The sequence below is a fragment of the Lepisma saccharinum genome, chromosome 16 (genome assembly GCF_977018435.1).
Source record: "Lepisma saccharinum chromosome 16, izLepSacc3.1, whole genome shotgun sequence".
NCBI classification, from domain to species: domain Eukaryota; kingdom Metazoa; phylum Arthropoda; class Insecta; order Zygentoma; family Lepismatidae; genus Lepisma; species Lepisma saccharinum.
Window position 1 is genome coordinate 65,581,716 of NC_139244.1, and position 19,027 is coordinate 65,600,742.

Consider the following 19,027-nt stretch of genomic DNA (forward strand, 5'->3'; position numbering starts at 1 on the left):
TATTCACTTCAATATTTAAATCTTATTTCATGAGCAAACAAACAAAAATAATTTCAAATTTCGATGCTTTATTACAAAGGGAATTAAATTTTTATTAAAATAAAAAATGAAAATCCAGGGAAAACGATAGGTGATACAGCATTTCTACTTTCAGATTTGGATTCACCGGGGTCGAATTATAAATAATCACCTATTTTCGTTCAAAGGAGCAAAAAAAAGTTTGAATTTGTTCATCAGTGTTATACGTGAGTGTGTCTAATGAGACACATTCAAAGATAGCACCTGATATGTCCACCAAGTGCATTTTGCCTCCTAATTACATTACATTTATGTTTTTATGAACAAAAGTAATAAAGAAATATTGGGAACATCCCAGGAAACAATGTAATTTATTATTTTCAAACAGTTGGAAAATCTAAAAAATAGAGGTGGTGGGCCTGCAAAGCCCCTCCTCTCCCCAGTTAGCTAGTTTTAAAATTGTATTGTAACCAGTATGCAATATGTGTACACTGGGATTGGCCAATATCTGTCTTTTGGCTGCTACATGATGTAAATTGTTTTAGCTAGTTGTAAAATATGTAACTACAAACTTGTAAACTCATAACAGTAACTTCAAGTGAAATAGGTTAGCTGTAATTGGTAAAAAGCCAAATTTTCCAGTTTTTATCCGAAAAAGCTGGATTTTTATTGAAAAAAAAAGTCCATTCAAAAAAGCCGGCTTTTTTGCAACTCTACTTGTTAGTAACCCTTTCAATAACGTTCCACACATAATAGTCCATAGGATTTAAATCTGGACTATTTGGAGGCCAGAATTGCTTGGATCAAGTTGCTGGAGAGCCAGTTTTGCACTGAATGGTTCATGTGAGCTAGTGCATCATCTTGCCAGACGATGTACTGCATCCCGAATGCTACAGTTTCCACCTATTGCTTCACTACTCTCCTCAGAATCCATAGATGGTGGTGACCTTCTAGTGTGAGGAATGTGAGTAATTGCCGGTCTCTGATTGTTTTCCGCACTCGACCTCACTAACTTGGCCCGTTTCGACGTTCTACATATCTGACACACACGTCTGGTATCTCGACATGTGAAAAACCAACTAAACCAACGGAAATTTCACCTTGAGCTTTGTCTGGAATTTCTTGATGCAATCTGTGTGTGTGTTTTACTCATGTAAGTACATGGCTGAAAGAGCCCAGACCAGAATATGCCACATGATTTCTTAAAATATTCTTGCATTACATTATAATTTGAAGGTCTAAATACTATCTATAGCCATCTGCTAATATTTTCCACAATATTTAAGACAAGATATTTAACTGAACCTTGGGGGTATGTTTCTATGCTTTTGGTGTAGTAGGTGTATCCAAGAAGGTGAGATGTAGCTGTTGTGAAGAATTGGGAGCACTAAAAGTCCACGTTACTCACAAAATAGTACACCTAAACAAACATCTGTCACAAAATGGATGTAGGTTATTTTGTTTTAAGGTAGAGATCATAAAGACTGAGTTTGCATACAAGAAGTGAGGATAATCTTTCACGTGTACAGGGATGCAAGTCATGTAGATTATACATAATTTTTATTTTATTTCTGTGGATACTGATTTTGTGTTGTGCATTTATTTATGTGTATATTATTTCTTCTGTAGCTGCACCTGCTGCCAGTAGGTATAAAACCCGGGTTTGCAACATTCCTCCAAGCTTAGCACCACCAGCAAGTGGTGGGCCATCGTCTCCTGTTCAGAGCACAACTGGAAACAGTCAACAAGATGGGGAATCTTCAACAATGCAGAGTTCACCCACTATAACTGTAACAGAACCTGATACATCTAGTGTACCAAAGCAGAATCCAACAGGTAAAGAATTGTAGCATGTAATCTTGTTTGGACTCTCTCTAATCGTTGAGTATGTTCTCTGTGTACAACATGTTTGAAACAACACCTCTTCTTCCATCTTCATGTTAACTGGTTTTATCTTTCCTTTCCTCTGTTAGCACTGTTGAGAATTTGTGAACTCATGAGTGAAAGTGTAAATTGATTAGGGTCTTATGTTGTATCTAAATATATCATTTTTCAGCACAGATTTTGTTCGCAATCGATTTCAACACCTGTCTGACCGCTTCATCGGGCATGTACTGTCTTGCTGTGGGTGCAATTGCTTCTTTTTCTCCTGCTAGCATTTGTGGCGGCGCGAGTTGACGCTGGCCTTTCACTTTCTGCTCCTCTGGTGTGGACATGGAATTACCTTCTTTTGCCACACATCGGGATTTTGGCACTGCCGGTTCCTGGTCTCGTTGTCTGCATCCGTGCCAAGGCACTCATTTTCACTTGCATGTGCAGTCTGGCTTTTTCACAGGCGCTTATGATTCGTGCTGGTTTTTTTTTGCGGTTGGCATGGGTACATGCATTTCTGATGGCAGGAAGCCAGGTTTTATTGAGAGCTCCGGGGTTGGTGTTGAGGTTGGCAGAAGTGGTCACTATTGTGTAAGTTTCTTTTGAGAGCCTTTCTAACATGGATCTTGCTTGCATAATTACTTTGGCACTGCATTTTACATCAACTAGCACCACCACGAATGCGAGTGGGATAATATGGAATCACACCATCTGCAGAAAAACAGTACATGCCTGATGAAGCTACCAGACGTGTGCCGAAATCGATCGCAAACAAAAACTGCACAGAAAAATGAAACTTGAACTTTAATTAGAGTGAAGGGTCTTATGGTTTTTGTCAACAAAAGAGCAGACTGGTGCAGCCAAATGCCAATTTTGAAAGTAACTATGAGGCATGCCCGGAAAGTAATACAAAGGTCAATTTGCATTCACATTACTTTTGTTTTGTAAAACTTCCACTACAAATGAATTAACCTATACATACTTTACTTTTCAACATAATTGCTGCCACTTACTAAATCTGTGAAAAAGATTCTGTATCCCACAGTCACAGAAGTCTGCTGTTCACCTGTTGAATCAGGCCATGACTTCTTTAACTCTCTCATCATCATTCCCATTGAAATGTTTGTTTGGGTGAAGATACAAGTGAAAGTTGCTGGGTGCGAGGTCCAGACTATATGGTGGGTAGTCCTAAATATCCCAGTTCAAGCTTTCCAGAAGTACAATTGCGACACTCACAGTGTGAACCTGAGCGTTGCATTGTGAATCGGGCAGATGTCACATGTCCATATTCCTTCTATTGTTTTGAATGGCCCATCAAAGCCATTATGTGCTTGGATCCCACATCTTCGATTACAATAGAGTCCAGAAACTGATCTTTCTCTGCATAGCATTTGGGAAATTTGATACCCGTCTGTTTTGTTCTTCTTCCATTATGGTAACACACACTTTCGGAATGAAGTCCTTCAATTCTCTTCTTATCAAACGCAGATTGTGCAAATTTCTTGATCAGTTTTGTGAAGGTCATCCGAGAGCAAAGATGGCCGACAGCCCATTTCTTCAGTCCTGCTACCCAAGAATTTACTGCACCACTTTGTAACATTGTCAATTCATAATGTCCCTTAAACAGGTACAATTTGTCTGAATTTCTGCTAGATGCTCACCTTTTGCTTTGAGAAATTGTATGAAATTGTATGAAATGCACCTCAAGTTTCGCAGAATTCTGGATCAGCACTGCCATGCACCTCAAGTTTTGCAGAATTCTGGATCAGCACTGCCATGCACCTCAAGTTTTGCAGAATTCTGGATCAGCACTGCCATTTCAAACACGTTACTTGAACAAGTTCAGTGTAGCACTGTCGAACAAACTTGAGGAAGCGTAAGTATCATTGTCCAAGCCAACATAGCCACATATGCATAACAAAATTTTCCTTCGGCCTTCAAGTGATGTATCTTTACTTTCTGGATATAACTCATATCTTGTCACCGAGTTTTGATTGTGAAATGAATCTTAGGGTGTCTAATTTGGTGAGAGGGGTTCTGTATTTCAAAGCCAGTCAAGAAATATGGTTTACAATGTGTTGTCCTTCAGGGGAGAATCAGACCTTGTTTTGAATAGTACCCTTGAAGCAAACCCAGAAGAGAGATTTTACTGCTCCAGGTGAAAGAAGGGGAGGTTCAACTCATATGAAAAAATGACATGCTGCCTGTAAGAAATATTTTCTTGTAGTTTACGGTTATTACAAGCATAAGAAAACAGTTTTTCTTTGTGACGTTTCAGGAGAACACACGCTCCTTTCATCAGACATTTATTTTCATTTTGACTGAAGATACAGTTATAACAATGGTTACTAATTTTTTAAACAAAAAGAATCCCTTATATAATGGATGTTGTCAATGTTACATTGTTGTACTATAACAACTTAACTGTGAAAAAAGCAGTCTGTTTTATTTTTATTTGATATTTTTTAAAATTATGAATGCCAAATATCATCAGGTAATTCAAATTCATCATTGTTTTCACAAAGTCTCTTGATGTTTTCTGTTACATTAAATTTTAAAGTTGGTGGCTTACTCCATTTGTGAAAAAGAAAACTCCATACTTGATCTATGTTACCATTTTCATTATTTAATTTAATAATAAATAAAATAAAATAATAATTAAATAATGAAAATGGTAACATAGATCATGGAGTTTTCTTTTTCACAAATGGAGTAAGCCACCATCTTTAAAATTTAATGTAACAGAAAACATCAAGAGACTTTGTGAAAACAATGATGAATTTGAATTATCTGATGATATTTGGGATTCATAATTTTAAAAAATCTCAAATAAAAATAAAACGGACTGCTTTTTTCACAGTTAAGTTGCTATATTACAACAATGTAACATTGACAACATCCATTATATAAGGGATTCTTTTTGTTTAAAAAATTAGTAACCATTGTTATAACTGTATCTTTAATCAAAATGAAAATAAATGTCTGATGAAAGGAGTGTGTGTTCTCCTGAAACGTCACAAAGAAAAACTGTTTTCTTATGCTTGTAATAACCGTAAACTACAAGAAAATAATTCTATAATGCAAGCAATGCGTACATACAAGAAAAAGCCTGTAAGAAATTCTGACCTTGTGAATTTTTTTTCTAGCACTTTAGAAAAATCAATATTTGCTCTGGGGCCACATGTTTAAAGAAGTGTTTGTGTGAATTAGGTTTTCAATATTTAAATACTAAATCAAATGGGAAGTAACCCTTAACATTATATCATATAAAATGGCTTATGTATGATGTAACATCTTGGGAACAATTTATGTTTATGCATAATTTCTCTCTGGCTGATGACACTTCTTTTTTAACCTGCGCACCCACTGTGCATATTAAAATTTGTTACTAGTTTAAGTGTCTTAGGAGGTCGAAATTTTAATTTAGTGTTGTTAGGTGGAAAAGTTAATGACAGTTCCTTTGTTTTTATTACATGTATGTCATCCAAATATCTAATTTCAGGTCATTAGCTATAAATTATTTGGTCTAGGAATTAATTTGTGCGTCTGGACAAGAGATGGCGTAACGAGCGTATCGTCCCACAGTTCCGTGTATCCACACATGCGTTGAAAACTCCTGTCAGCGCGCATCGTTCGTAGTATAGGGCAGTTGATTGACGTGTCAACAAAAGCATTTTGTAGTCAACTGAACATGGCGCAGTTCGTGCCAGATAAAGTGTTTTTGCGGGGTGTTCTGCTTCATTACTTTAACATGCAGAAAAGTGCTACCAAAAGTCATCGTATTTTGGTGGAAGTGTATGGTGACCATGCGCTAGCTGAGCGAACATGTCAGAAGTGGTTTGCACGGTTTAGAAGTGGTGATTTCGGCCTGGAAGACCAAGAGCGACCTGGACAGCCAAAAAAATTTGAAGACAAAGAATTGAGATCATTGCTCGATCAGGATTCGTGTCTAACGCAGGAAGAACTTGCAGAAGCATTAGGCGTTGATCAAACAACAGTTTCCAAACGCCTCAAAGCCATGGGAATGATTCAAGAGATGTCACATTGGGTTCCACATGAATTGAAAGACAGAGACGTTGAAAGACGAAAAACCATTTGCGAATTGCTGCTTCAAAGACAGAAAAGAAAGGGGTTTTTGCATCCCATTATTACTGGCGATGAGAAGTGGATCCATTACGAGAACCCGAAACGAAAAAAGGCCTGGGTGAAGCCAGGTGAACCAGGTTCATCACAACCGAAACAAGATATTCACTGTGCAAAGGTTATACTGTGCATATGGTGGGATATGAAAGGTGTGGTGTACTATGAGCTGCTGCAACCGGGCGAAACTATTAATGGAGAACGCTATGGACGACAATTAATGCATTTGAAGCAAGCTCTGGCCAGGAAACGACCAGAATGGGAGAACAGACATGATAAACTTATTTTTCAACATGATAACGCTCGCCCACATGTCGCAAAACCGGTCAAAACCTATTTAGAAAATGTCGCATGGGAAGTTTTACCTCACCCGCCGTATTCACCAGATGTTGCTCCTTCGTACTACTACTTGTTCGATTGCATGAATAACGATTTGATTGGACAGCGGTTCACTTCTTCAGAAGATATCAAAAAATGGGTCTTTGACTGGATCGCTTCAAAGGATGAGGACTTCTTTCGCCATGGAATCCGTAACTTGCCTGACAGATGGGCGAAAGTGGTGGCTCGCGATGGACAATATTTTTCTTAAGGTATTTATGTATTTTGTGTTTGAACTACAGCTTCAATGTGTGCGTAACAACCGCACGAATTAATTCCTAGACCAAATAACTGACTAATAAGATATACTTTTTTGTTAATGAGAACTATGGTACAGCTCGTAAGAAATGACCTTAGTTATCAGAATATGTGTGTGGTTGCAGACACTGCTCAAGATCAAGATCAAAGAACCTAATTATGAAGGTTGTCACTGTTGCTGCGGTCAACTTTGAATACTTTCTCCCAGAGTTTAGGTGCATGCTGCCTACAGGACTTAACGAATCCAGTGTGCCAACCACTACTCGGATCCCCATAATTCTGTATCTTATTCCTCCGTTTCAGATGTTATTTTTATTTCATGACGGTGGGATTGTATTTGAACAAGTGCTCCGTGTTCTACAGGGAGGTTATTTCAGTCGTTTACTGCGAGACCATCGGCCGCTCAACGGCGCCTTCATGCAACAGGTCTCGGCAAATTGCATTACAGGAAGTCCGTAACAGAAACAGCTTGTTTTGTAATGTTTCCACTTTTCACAATTACAGTTACAATTACAATTGAAATAAGTACGTACCTTTTAGCAAGGATGCTGGAAAAGGTGTCCTCCCCAAAACAAATATTTCTGGCACCTTATTTCTGACATCTAATCTTAGATTAGACATTGCTACTTTATCCTCAGTTGACAGAAAGGGAAGGCAGCATCCCGGCACATAAAGCAAACCGAAAGCGTAAAATGATATTTAAAAGTAATAATAATGATGATCACTAACCTCCTGTGTTATAAGAGATGTTGAAAATGACCTCCTTCAACAGCAATACAACACGTTTCTTAGGTTCAAGAGATCCTGTATCTCGTAATTGCCTGACCACTTTTTTGCAAGAGTTCGTTTTCACGTAATTATCGTACATAAAAACTGTTTGTTCAAGACTATATTTGTTTAGCCGAATAACTAATGAATGAATAACAACTAACACACAATAAAGCACCAGCACACCAACTCAATAACAGTATAACACAACATGCGTACTCATACTGTTAAAAGCAAACAGAAGTGAACATGCTCGTAGACTCAGTACGTCTGGTAGCCGACAGTGTTGCTAACCATTTTCCGGCAATGTCCATACATACATACAATGTCCCTACAACTGACCAAATGTCCATACGCCAAGTAAAGTGACTAAAAAAAACACCGCCTCATGAGCATGCAAAACAGAAGATAAAATATACACATTTATTTACCAAATCTTTCTGCTCGGTGCTACCACAATTAATGAAGGAGCGAATTTACAATACAGGACCCCTCCCCGATTTTTGTAATATTTCGCATACTCACTAAATGAGGCCTCCTAATCACGAATTTGAAGTTAAAATTTGGGGGGTCACGTGTAGAAATTGCAAAATAAGTGAAATTGGAGTGGTCCGCGATTGGCACGATTGCTCATTATTTACCGGAATATTTTGTGTTTCCAATACTTAAAAAATGAAATATACATTCCTGATATTACTACGACCCCAAATTTTAACTATGTTTGCCTATCCTAACCTAACCTTACCTGAATGGTTCGTGGGGCTATCCGGCAATGGTTTGTGGGGCTACCCGTGCATGGTTTTTTCGACCCCAAATTTTAATTATGTTTGCCTTGCCTAACCTAACCTTACCGAGAATGGTCAGTGGGGCTATCCGTGAATGGTTTTGCGCTAATTGTGATTACGAACCGATAAAAAAATCTTGTTTTCGTAGCACTTTAACGGCAAACGTTCATCATCAAAGATGCCATTTTCGTATCCTGCAATTTACGATCGATGCACTGTTGCCAAACTTACCTGTAATCAAATCAGTCCACATTCCACATGTTCTTCTACATCGTGATTGTCACTGTCACATGTAAGCACCTTCTTTGGGCAATATACCGAAATCCATAAGTTTATTAATTAGCCCACGGCAATCCTCCTGCACACTTCACCTAAAAATCTGTACAACATTAACACATTAACAACTTTTTTACTGTTCTCTTCCTCCATTCTTGCACTATCCATGCTCTCCAAGTATGATATCAACAGTGTATCAACCCTGTAGACAGTGTAACTAATTGCGAACGTCAGTTGTTCATATCAACAAATATGACTACCATACTTGTATACGGAGAATCATTGTGAGAATTGAAAAGCTTATTTTACAACTTCTACACGTTAATGAACAATTTTTTCACCTCACCCCAACATGTTAACTTGAGATAAATCATCACGACTAATTATTTCGTGTGTATAAGATGTACCATAGAAATTACAGAACGGTCCCGTATTGTAAATTCTTGCCTTAATGAATAATAGGGGTGTGCAGGACAGAATTTTTTGGGTCAGGACGGGATTTTTTTTTAAATCCCGACATTCGAGACAGGAAAAATTTGCAATTTTCGAACCAAGTCGGGAAATTTTCGGTATGGGAGATGTTCGAAATTTCCAGAAGCTCTGGAAATCTCGAATTGTACATATCATTTTCACTTTAAGTGATTATTTTTGCATTTCTAGAATAAAAACTTACAATTTCCGATAAGTTCCAGAAACTTACAATGCAGAAAACGTCGAGAATTGAAGTGACCATTCGGTATTTCCCGACTGCTTGGGATCCCGAAAAGTCGGGCAGTCATTTCCCGAAGTCACGATCGGGACGGAATTTTTTTTTCCTATGCGTAGGGACATGTCCCTATGGTTGGCATCACTGCCGACAGGAAGCGCCCTCTCGCGGCTGACAACTCCCCCGACCCCCGATAAGCTGCCGGCGCTTTCGCGACAACTGAGGATAAAGTAGCGATGTCTAATCTAAGATTAGATGTCAGAAATAAGGTGCCAGAAATATTTGTATTTGGGAGGACACCTTTTCCAGCATCTTTGCGACAAGGTACGTGCTTATTTCAATTGTAATTGTAACTGTAATTGTGAAAAGTGGAAACATTACAAAACAAGCTGTTTCTGTTAAGGACTTCCTGTAATGCAATTTGCCGAGACTTGTTGCATGAAGGCGCCGTTGAGCGGCCGATGGTCTCGCGGTAAACGACTGAAATAACTTCCCTGTAGGTATTGTTAGTGTTTTTCAAAGTCGAGTCGTCCGTGAAGTGGCAGGTAGCATGCTGGGCAGTGAGTACACATCTGATGCCAAACTGGGTGCATCATCTGCTTAAGTGGAACCGCCAGCAATGTAATGAAATAAGCTTGTACAATTACATTGACAGTTACAAGTAAAATGGGCACGTACTTGTTTCAAATGGTGTTGGAAATACGTCCTCCTGCATCCACACATTTATGGGGGGATTTTTGAGGAGTGTGTTGCAATTGTGCTCCAACGACATCTAGTTTCTCCACAGTAAGCACACGCCTTTTTACCCTTCGTTTCTTATCAAGAACAAACACTTGTTTACCTAAGTTTGTTCACAAGTTTTTGAACACTGTCTTTATGTGTAACAGGAACATCTGGGAATTCTGCTGCCAAATACCTTCTAACTTCCCTACAAGAATTCCTAATAATGTAAGAATCGTATATAAAAATTGGTTGTTTTAAATTGTACGCATTGCATTATTAGACTGCAGAAAAGCACCAGTAATACGTAAACTAAAACAAAACAAATAATATGGGGAGTGTGATAATTAATAGGTGGGAAATTTTCATGATATTGTTTCTAATTATAATTTAATTTAATATAATTCAACTTGTATAATAAATTGTACCTCTCTTTTTAATTTAAATGAAAGTTTTATTCCGCCTTAAACTTCTTTAGCTAAACTTTGAATATGTATTTAATAAAGACAGGTAAAATGTTCCGCTATTACTGCTGGGTTAGAGTTGAGTTGATTGATGGTTCGCAGTGTATAGATTTGTTTTGTATAGCGCAATTTAGGTGACAGGGTTTTGACATTTGATGTGTAATGTCCAGCTGCCACAGTTAGACGAGGGGGCATGAGTGGAAGATTAATTGGTTTAATTTGTAGTAATAATTAATTTTTAGTTGTTTATATTTTATTTATAAGGTGAAATTTTAAATTTATATTTGTTGACACCATTACACTTCAGAAACACATGCAAATTAGACACCAACTATCTGGATACTGAAGCACTGACGTGTGGGTTTGAATGCTGGCAGACAAACTCTCACTGCCCGTCCCGCTTGCCGCTACTCCATGGATAACTCGACCATGAAAAGCACTGCATATGGGAATAAAGTACATTGGTTGTGAACAAAACAGAATACCACCTTGATAGTCAAGCCTGTTGAGTGGTTGACTTACTATTTTGCTACCAGTGGTTCTGTGTTCATTTTCTGGTCTGGGTTTGGATTCTCCATTCATCAATTTTATCCACCCATCATCGTGGTGGCCCTATAGAGGCTGAAAGATCAAGACAATTAGGTACAAATTGAAGAAACTCAAGCTTCAGAATCATATTTTTTTGGTTTTACTTAACAGAAAAACAATACGGCTCTATGCTGATATACATGAATGACGTCTTCATATATGAAACTTTTCGATGTAAGAAAAATGAGGGTTGGAGTCAATTGAAATATACGTATTACTTTTACTGTTTTATCTAATTTGTTCTGATATGACAATTTGGCTGATTACTGGTATTTATATGTCAGAAATCACTTTTGTCACATCCCTATCTGCAAACATTATTGTTGTTAGTGTTGGTACAGCACCTCAACAGAAAACAGCAACTTCTGCCTCTCCAGTGGTTCCACTCTGGTGAAATCCACTGGTTCCACTCTGGTGAAATCCACTAGAGGCACTGGTGTCAGTGGTAGTAAGTGTAGTTTGTATGCTTATATTGGAGTTTTTTGTTGCAAGATTTTATTATTTTCCTTGCAACATTTCTATAAATGTGAAAGTTTTCTATGTAATTTGGCACAGTTGTTACAAAGCTATTACAGGAGATTGATCAGTCGATCAATCACATTCTGTTATTGTGTTTTTATTCATAATAATGGAGAAAATATAGGTTCCTCAACTCTTTACATGGCAAAATTGTCCAGATTTTCAGGACTTGCCCTGGAATTTTTTTTGTCTCTCTCCCGAAGTTTGAAGAATATAATCATAATAATACCACACAAAAATTGCAAATAATATAAAAAAAATATATGAAACAATACGCTGTTTACACAAGGATAATTTTTCAAGTGTTTTTGTTTTGAAGATGAGATTATGACCTTGTCATCATGTGATATTTGACATGTTGCTGTAGTTCTGGTGTGTATTCATTTTGTAACTATATTCTTTTAACAGTGTGTGCCTTTGTCAACCATACCTGTACTTGTGGGCCATACCTTGATCCCAGGAAAGTTGGTGAGCTCCCTATGCAGTTTGGTCCTGGCAGTTTAAACAGAGTGCTGAGGGAATGCGTTCAGTCCATTGTGGATTCTTCTCTCGATCAGAGACAAATATTTGGATTGCTGAGGCAAGGAGAGGGGAAAGTCATCATAACAGGTAACTAGAATTTTCTCTAGTTCTTACCTCAAATTGTTTATGAACACTGGTGAAAAAAGGTCACTGATTGTAAAAAGTACACAACTTGAAAATTGAACTAAGAATTTTTTAATAGATACGTAATTTCTAGTTGCAGACCTATGGAGAAAAAATGAGTTAACACCTAGGTTAGGTGTAATTCAATACAAGATGTAATGTATGTTACCTGTTTTGTTTTTTCCTCCATGGATCAAAATTCATATAAATTACAAACAAGTTGTTTGTAAAACATCACCTGTGTCTGTGTATTTTTTTCATCAATAAATTTAAAATGTAATTCCTAAAACAATCCCGCACCGTGCCCATACAGTCTAAGGCATTATGGGGTTCGTCACTCCTGGGGGGTGGGGGGGGGGATGGAGCATAACAACTTTTCTCCTGAGATTTTGGCCAGTGTATGCGACCGGCAGCCACCCACCATCGTGATAAAGATAGGGAGCTACTAATGAGTAGTAAAATCAACAACGATGACTCGAGGTTCATCGTGCCGTCCACACGTCACCCCATAAGTGGTTGAATGATAGCCCATCTTTGCTGAGGCAGGTGGGAGTGAGGTTGCTAGTCGTTAGGTAGCTCACAAGCTGTTGCACCATGAATTTATTACACTGAAAGAATTTCCATGCCCAGGCCAGGTCCTCAAGCATCATAGCATGCTGCGCTAAATAATTGTTATCTTGTGGCGAGCACTTCAGGAAGGAAATGCATTAGGCTAAGCAAAGAAACACAGAGATGCAAGACAGCAACTTAAAAGTTTTGACACAATGTTCAGTGTAGGTAGGTACACTTCGACTGATTTGAAAAAATAAGTTGCTATTTACGAGTGAACTATGTGCAGGGAGAGTGATTCTTCCCCAACACTCCCATATCATTTATTAACAAAAGAGAAATAACAGTTCCCCTAATTTGACATAAAAATGTTTGTTTTCAGTCCCACTTTATGTTTACATGCTAATTGGGACCAGAGAGACAGTTTAAAATTAGATCCAAATCATTCTAAAGTGGCTACACCGTATTGAATCTTGCATATCTTAATTGCAATGTAACAATGTTTGCCTGCCCCCTTTGTATTTAACAGTAAGAAATCACCCCTTTTTCAAAACTACATATGTAGGCAACCAGTAGTGAGTGTCCCAGTGAAAAATAAAAGAAAAATGCACATTACATGTTCCTGAAATTGGCCCACTGTCTCCTGCATTTGTGGATTAGAAACAGACTTCCCGTGGGCTGGAGAGAAAACAGTGTACAGTAATGTTGTTCCAAAGTATGTACTACAGGCAACGACAGAATTAACAATCACCAAACTTTCACCCAGAATACCATTTTCACTGTTGCCATTTTGACTTTGGTGTAAAAGGGGCAGAATTGAAACATGTTCTATCTCTGCTGATTGTCTGTCATGATTGATTGATTTAGTTTCTTTTACTTCGCGTTTTGTGCCTCTTGGCTAATTTGCGAAGATGGGGATGAGTGATGAAATGATGAAATTGATGAATGGACATTCACAAACAACCAAGCCCGACCGGGATTCGAACCTGGGACCCTTGGCGTCGCAGCGCGATGTGCTAACTACTCGGCCACAGGGTCGGGCTGTCTGTCATGAGACAGAAGCAGGATCTACTACACCAATAGTGGATACATGCTATGCACAGAGACCATTATTGCAGGGAATTATTATTAGATTCAAAATCAGGAAAATTCACTTCTTTCATTTTTATTTTAACAAGTATTGTATTGCAGTATATAACAATCAACTGGGCTGTCAATCAAATTTACAACCAACAATTAATCACTTTTGCAGCTCCCAGTTTCATGCAAGACATTTTCTCATAAACAATTAATTTGGCTAAATAGTCCTCTTTGTGTTTAATTTAAATATGTTGGTTTAGAGGCAGGATAGTGGATAGTAAATGAGGCTATACAATCGAGAATATTCAGAAATGCTTTCTCTAAACCTAAACAAATGTAAAATTTAATATAAATTAGAATAATCAAAGGGATATAACATAATAACTAGGGCTGAGCTGATACTCTCACAGATCCCCACTGATACTTGAAAATAGTGATAATTAAAAGTTGTTGAAAATATTGATTAATGTTAGTGTGCAAGTATTCCACTCATATTACATGCATTAATTGAAGAAGATTTTTGCAAGATATTCAAGCATTACATCAGAATATTAAATTACATGTTACTTTCTCACAAAACTCCGTATTTTCACACAAAACTGGCGCAAAATAAAAAGAAACTTTGAATTTTGCATAATTTCCAGGATAATTAGACTCCACAAAAGTTTTCCGCGGCATTTTTGTGAATCCCATGAAAGACCAAAATGCCAGAAAAGCATCGATCAGTATCGGTAAATAAATTCCAACCGATACTTTCCGATACCAGTGATGTCGGCTGATACTGATACATGGCATCCGTATCGACTCAGTTCTAATAATAACAATTAATTACTAAATAAACTAATAGAACTTAAAGAATCCTGTACCAACGTGTCTACCAATCAAGGATGTCATGAAAGTAAAAAAAAAAAAAGTTAAGAAATCAACAAGCAGGTCAAGAAGTCAATAAAATGTCAAGAAATTGTACTTGTGGCCAAGAATTTTTGTCATCACAATGACTGATTTATTTATGTTATTTAACTTCACTTATCTGCCCCTTTGCCTAATTGCGAAGATGAGGATAAAAGGTGGTAAGATGGATGAAGGGGCAATCAGAAACACGTATATAGGGACAACAACACGAACCCCACATAAGATTATAATTGCTGAGAGTCCAGATGCCATAGTATCGCTAGTCTGCCAAATGCAGTCCAGGATGCATTAATAAATAAAGCAAGTCTAATTCTCTTGTTAAATACAGGTTCAGTTTACATCTTAACTGGTCTCGGATAGGGATTTTTCATTAAATAAATATTTATTTTCTTAATTTCTAATTTCCAACCTTACCTAATAGGGGTCGTATAAATAAAGGTTAAGAAAAAAAAAGGTCAAGATAAAGTCAATAATTTTGAATTTGTTATTTTGGTAGACACCCTGTATATTCATACTCACTATACACGTAGTGAATCTGAGCAAACACTTATTGTGACCCTTTCCCCATGAGGGTAACTCAAGACAAACCATATTTGTTTCCTCTTCGAGGCTCCGAGCATGCCAGCCAATCAAATTGAGGTATCAGGGTTGCTACATTTCTGGAAAACCGGGAAATGTCGGGAAAATTTTGCAGATTGTTGGAATTTACGTGTATTTTGGAGTCTGCAAGAGAAAAGGTTGCAAAATGAACAAGCAGTTAACTTCCACTTCTGGATTCGGTTCTTGTGATTTCGCTCCAAACAGAGATTCAGTTTAGAAACTAGTTTCTTTCATTCTCATGATTCTCAGTCTTGTGCAGAATTATGGTTCCCTCGAATTTCTGTAATAAATTTTCGCTTTTATAATACTAGATATTAGAAAGAATATCAAAGTAAAACGTACAGTCCAGGTATCTGATTGATAACTAAAGTACACTGACAATATGATCATCATTATCGGAAAGGTTGGTGAAGATGAGGTTATCGTCTATTATTTAATAGATCTTAGTCTTGTTGGCATTTCCTATAGAATGCCTGTATGCAACAGAAGTTTCTCCAGATGCTGTGTACTTATAAATGTAAGCAAAAATACAGCATTTTCTACAACATTATAAATCCGCCAGAAAATGAAATATTTTGTATGGTTTAGGAACTTTTTTAAATTTTTTTTTTATTATTATTGTGAAGATCTGTTCTGGTGAAATAATGTGCCTCTGTTACCTTAGCCTGAAGGATAGATGCACGTCATTGTAGCACCCAATACATTTGATGCGGATTGTAATTTTACATTTTACTCTTCAATTTTCACGTATTTTTGTGTGTGTAGAATGATTTTTTTTTAAAAAAAGGCTGTGAAAGTGAATATTCATAATAATTAACAGATTGTATATTTAATTGAAAAACATAAGGTTGAAAAGCAAACATCATGATGATAAACATATCTCTTAAAAAAATCATTTTTGGGTTGGAAAACCTGGAAATGTCGGAGTTTCATTATCAAAAAATTGTATCAACTCTGGTTATGACGTCACCCAATGGTACCAGTTTATTTGTGGGCAGAGGGCACAAACCATGACCACTGTGGCACTGTCCGATAGTTGTTGGACGTTGTATCAGAGCATTTTTTCGTACATTCTGAAGGAACATGGAAACAAAAAGGGTGCTATGCAACCCTGTAATTTGTTGAATGTCGTGAACATTTAGGCTCCATTGATGCATACGACTTTTGTCGGATATAGTCGTCCGACTAATGTTGAACTTCAACAAAATGTTCATTGTAACATGCAACAAAAATCACATGCATGGCATTCTTATGGAATCGATTTTTGTTGGATGTCTTCGGACTCCAACATCTGAAAAAAATTCCATGCATAAACAGAGCCTTGTACATCCGAGTTTGTCTGGTGTGGTACAACATTTCATTGAACAAACTTTTTTGTTCCTTATATGCATGCGATTTTTGTCGAACATAGCAGTTCGATAGTTGTCATTCTGCGACATCCGACAAAAATCACATGCGTTGTTCTCTCACGAATCCAATGTTTCTTTGATGTTCCAGTATGACATCTTTTGTCGTTTACGACGTTTGTCGGATGCAACATCCAACAAAAATTGAGCCTTAGTTTGCTGCAGCACTGCAAATATGCTCCTGGAATTTTATTACTCTTCTGGCTCACTTAATCTTGTTCAATGAAGAAAAGTGTACGAAGGTTTTCTTTCATCATCCAGGTGATTCATTTACATTGACATGGAACTGTAATTCCATGTCAAGAAGAATCCAACAAGTCGGAATATATATGTTGAATAATGTCACGAAAAAGTAAAACAGAAATCTGCATTGGTAAACGTCATATAAATTTGACAAGTGCATGATGCTGCCAACCTCAAGTTTTCTGCAACACTTGTATTGCAATTCACATCACCCCTTCGGTCCTATCTGTTTAAAATCGTGGAATGTCCAATGTTATGAAGTAAAATTATAATAATAAATACGTAAAAATTGAATATCATAATTACTCGAATCATTCATCCTAAAAGCATATCACTTTCTTCAGTAATTGATGTTATGACCTTACCATACCATAGAGACCAAGCTCTTGTCTATGCATTACTTCCTCCTCCAGAATAGCTTGAATGAAGTCCTTCGGATCCAGAACTTGCTGTAGAAAAGGAGTTACCACTATCCTGAAAAATGTCGCATCCATTAATAATACTGCCACTATTCCACACAATAGGTACACTATTTTTTGAATGTTTCAAAGTCGCTAAACCATTTTCCAAATTTATCTTCATGCCTGTTTTTATTTGAAAATTTAATCCTAATACACAGTCTGTAGGTAAGTTCTTCGCAACATAGAATTCCACAAACCATGACACTTCATTTATCACTAAGGGTAGCACTACTTTCTTATGCATTTGCAACACACTTGAATTACCAACTGTAACTTGAAAGTTTACATCCTGTTCATTACATTTCCTGTTCTTTTTAATATTGTCCCACAAGGATTCTTTCAAAATATTGTGAGTGCTTCCTGTATCCACACAAGCAAATAATTCTTGTTGTGCAACCATACAGTTAACGAAAATAGCATAACACTTAATATTAGGAGAATTAGTTCCTATTTTTTGTTGCATTGAAAACATATTTCTCTTTACAGGGAAATTATTTTCTCTATGGTTAAATCCCTGGTACTTACGGTACTGATTCACTGTTCTGTCTTTATTCTAGGGTGGTTGGGGGAAAATGAAAGTTCCCTTTTTCCCTTTTAGTATTCCCATAAAAATCCTGTCCAAGCTTATGATGTTTCTGAATTTTAGTCAAGGCCACTTGAAATTCAGCAAACAAATTAAGAAAAAAAAACCACCAAAAAGAACCGTTCCGAATATTTAGGCAACAAACATTCCAAAAATAATTTGCATTTTTCTCCTTCTGTCCACGAAACACTAAGTACGTATAAGTGCTGCATGCATTCTACTTTCTAAAAATTCCAAAGGATCTTCAGTTTCCCCTTGTTTCTTCAAGAGCCATTTAGCTATTAAATGTTCATGGCCCAAGGTACTTACGAATTTATCCATTAGGGTATCCATTATAAATTGCCAGGAATATCCCTGTTCCACACTTTCCAACCATATTTTCATGATTTCCTCGTGCACCTTGGGAATTAATGCTAACACTAATTCTCTTAGAAGGAATAAATTTTGCCCAACAATACAGTCTACCTGGTACAAGAAGGCAAAAAGTTCATCAGATCTATCACTTAAACATGGGACTTTATTAAGTATCCCTGTCAAGGTTGTTTGGGCCACATGACTTGAAAATTTTCCCAAAGTATGCCCAGAAAATATAGGGTAAGAATTTTTTTTTGCATTTGGAGCTGAACTTTCGTCTTCCGAATCGGAAAATTCAATCAAATGTTTCCTAAGTTTACGATCAATCCATGAACTATTAAAGGGAATTCTTGGTAACCCTTTCACTCTAGTCTGATTAATAGGGGGTACTTGAGTAGGATTACTTTCTTGCTGAATGTCTAATCTACCAAACTCACTAAGACCTACATTACGTGTCGAACTCATGGCAGGAAGTACTTGGTATCCAGTTACATCAAGAATTCCTGTCTGGTCGACTGCCATATAACTCATCCTATGTACTGTAATAATGTAACATATAAAAATTAACAGACGCCACCAGAACAATTTCTCGCACAAGCTTTTTAAGGTCAATTTTATGCAATATAGCTACAGCTCTCTGGCTCCAAATCAACCATGCTCTTGTATGACCTCCCCACGTAATTTACCTCTATATACGAAACA

The 19,027-nt window shown here is 37.1% G+C and overlaps 1 protein-coding gene across 1 annotated transcript in view; it reads left to right on the forward strand.

Moving 5' to 3' along the window:
- Nucleotides 1–19,027, forward strand: part of Scm (Polycomb protein Scm) — an 89,024-nt gene that overhangs the window by 47,519 nt on the left and 22,478 nt on the right. Inside the window, exons 9-10 of the mRNA XM_083138267.1 lie at nucleotides 1,648–1,854; nucleotides 11,901–12,101. Of these exons, the coding sequence (XP_082994393.1) occupies nucleotides 1,648–1,854; nucleotides 11,901–12,101 (408 nt within the window). The remainder of the gene's footprint in view (nucleotides 1–1,647; nucleotides 1,855–11,900; nucleotides 12,102–19,027) is intronic.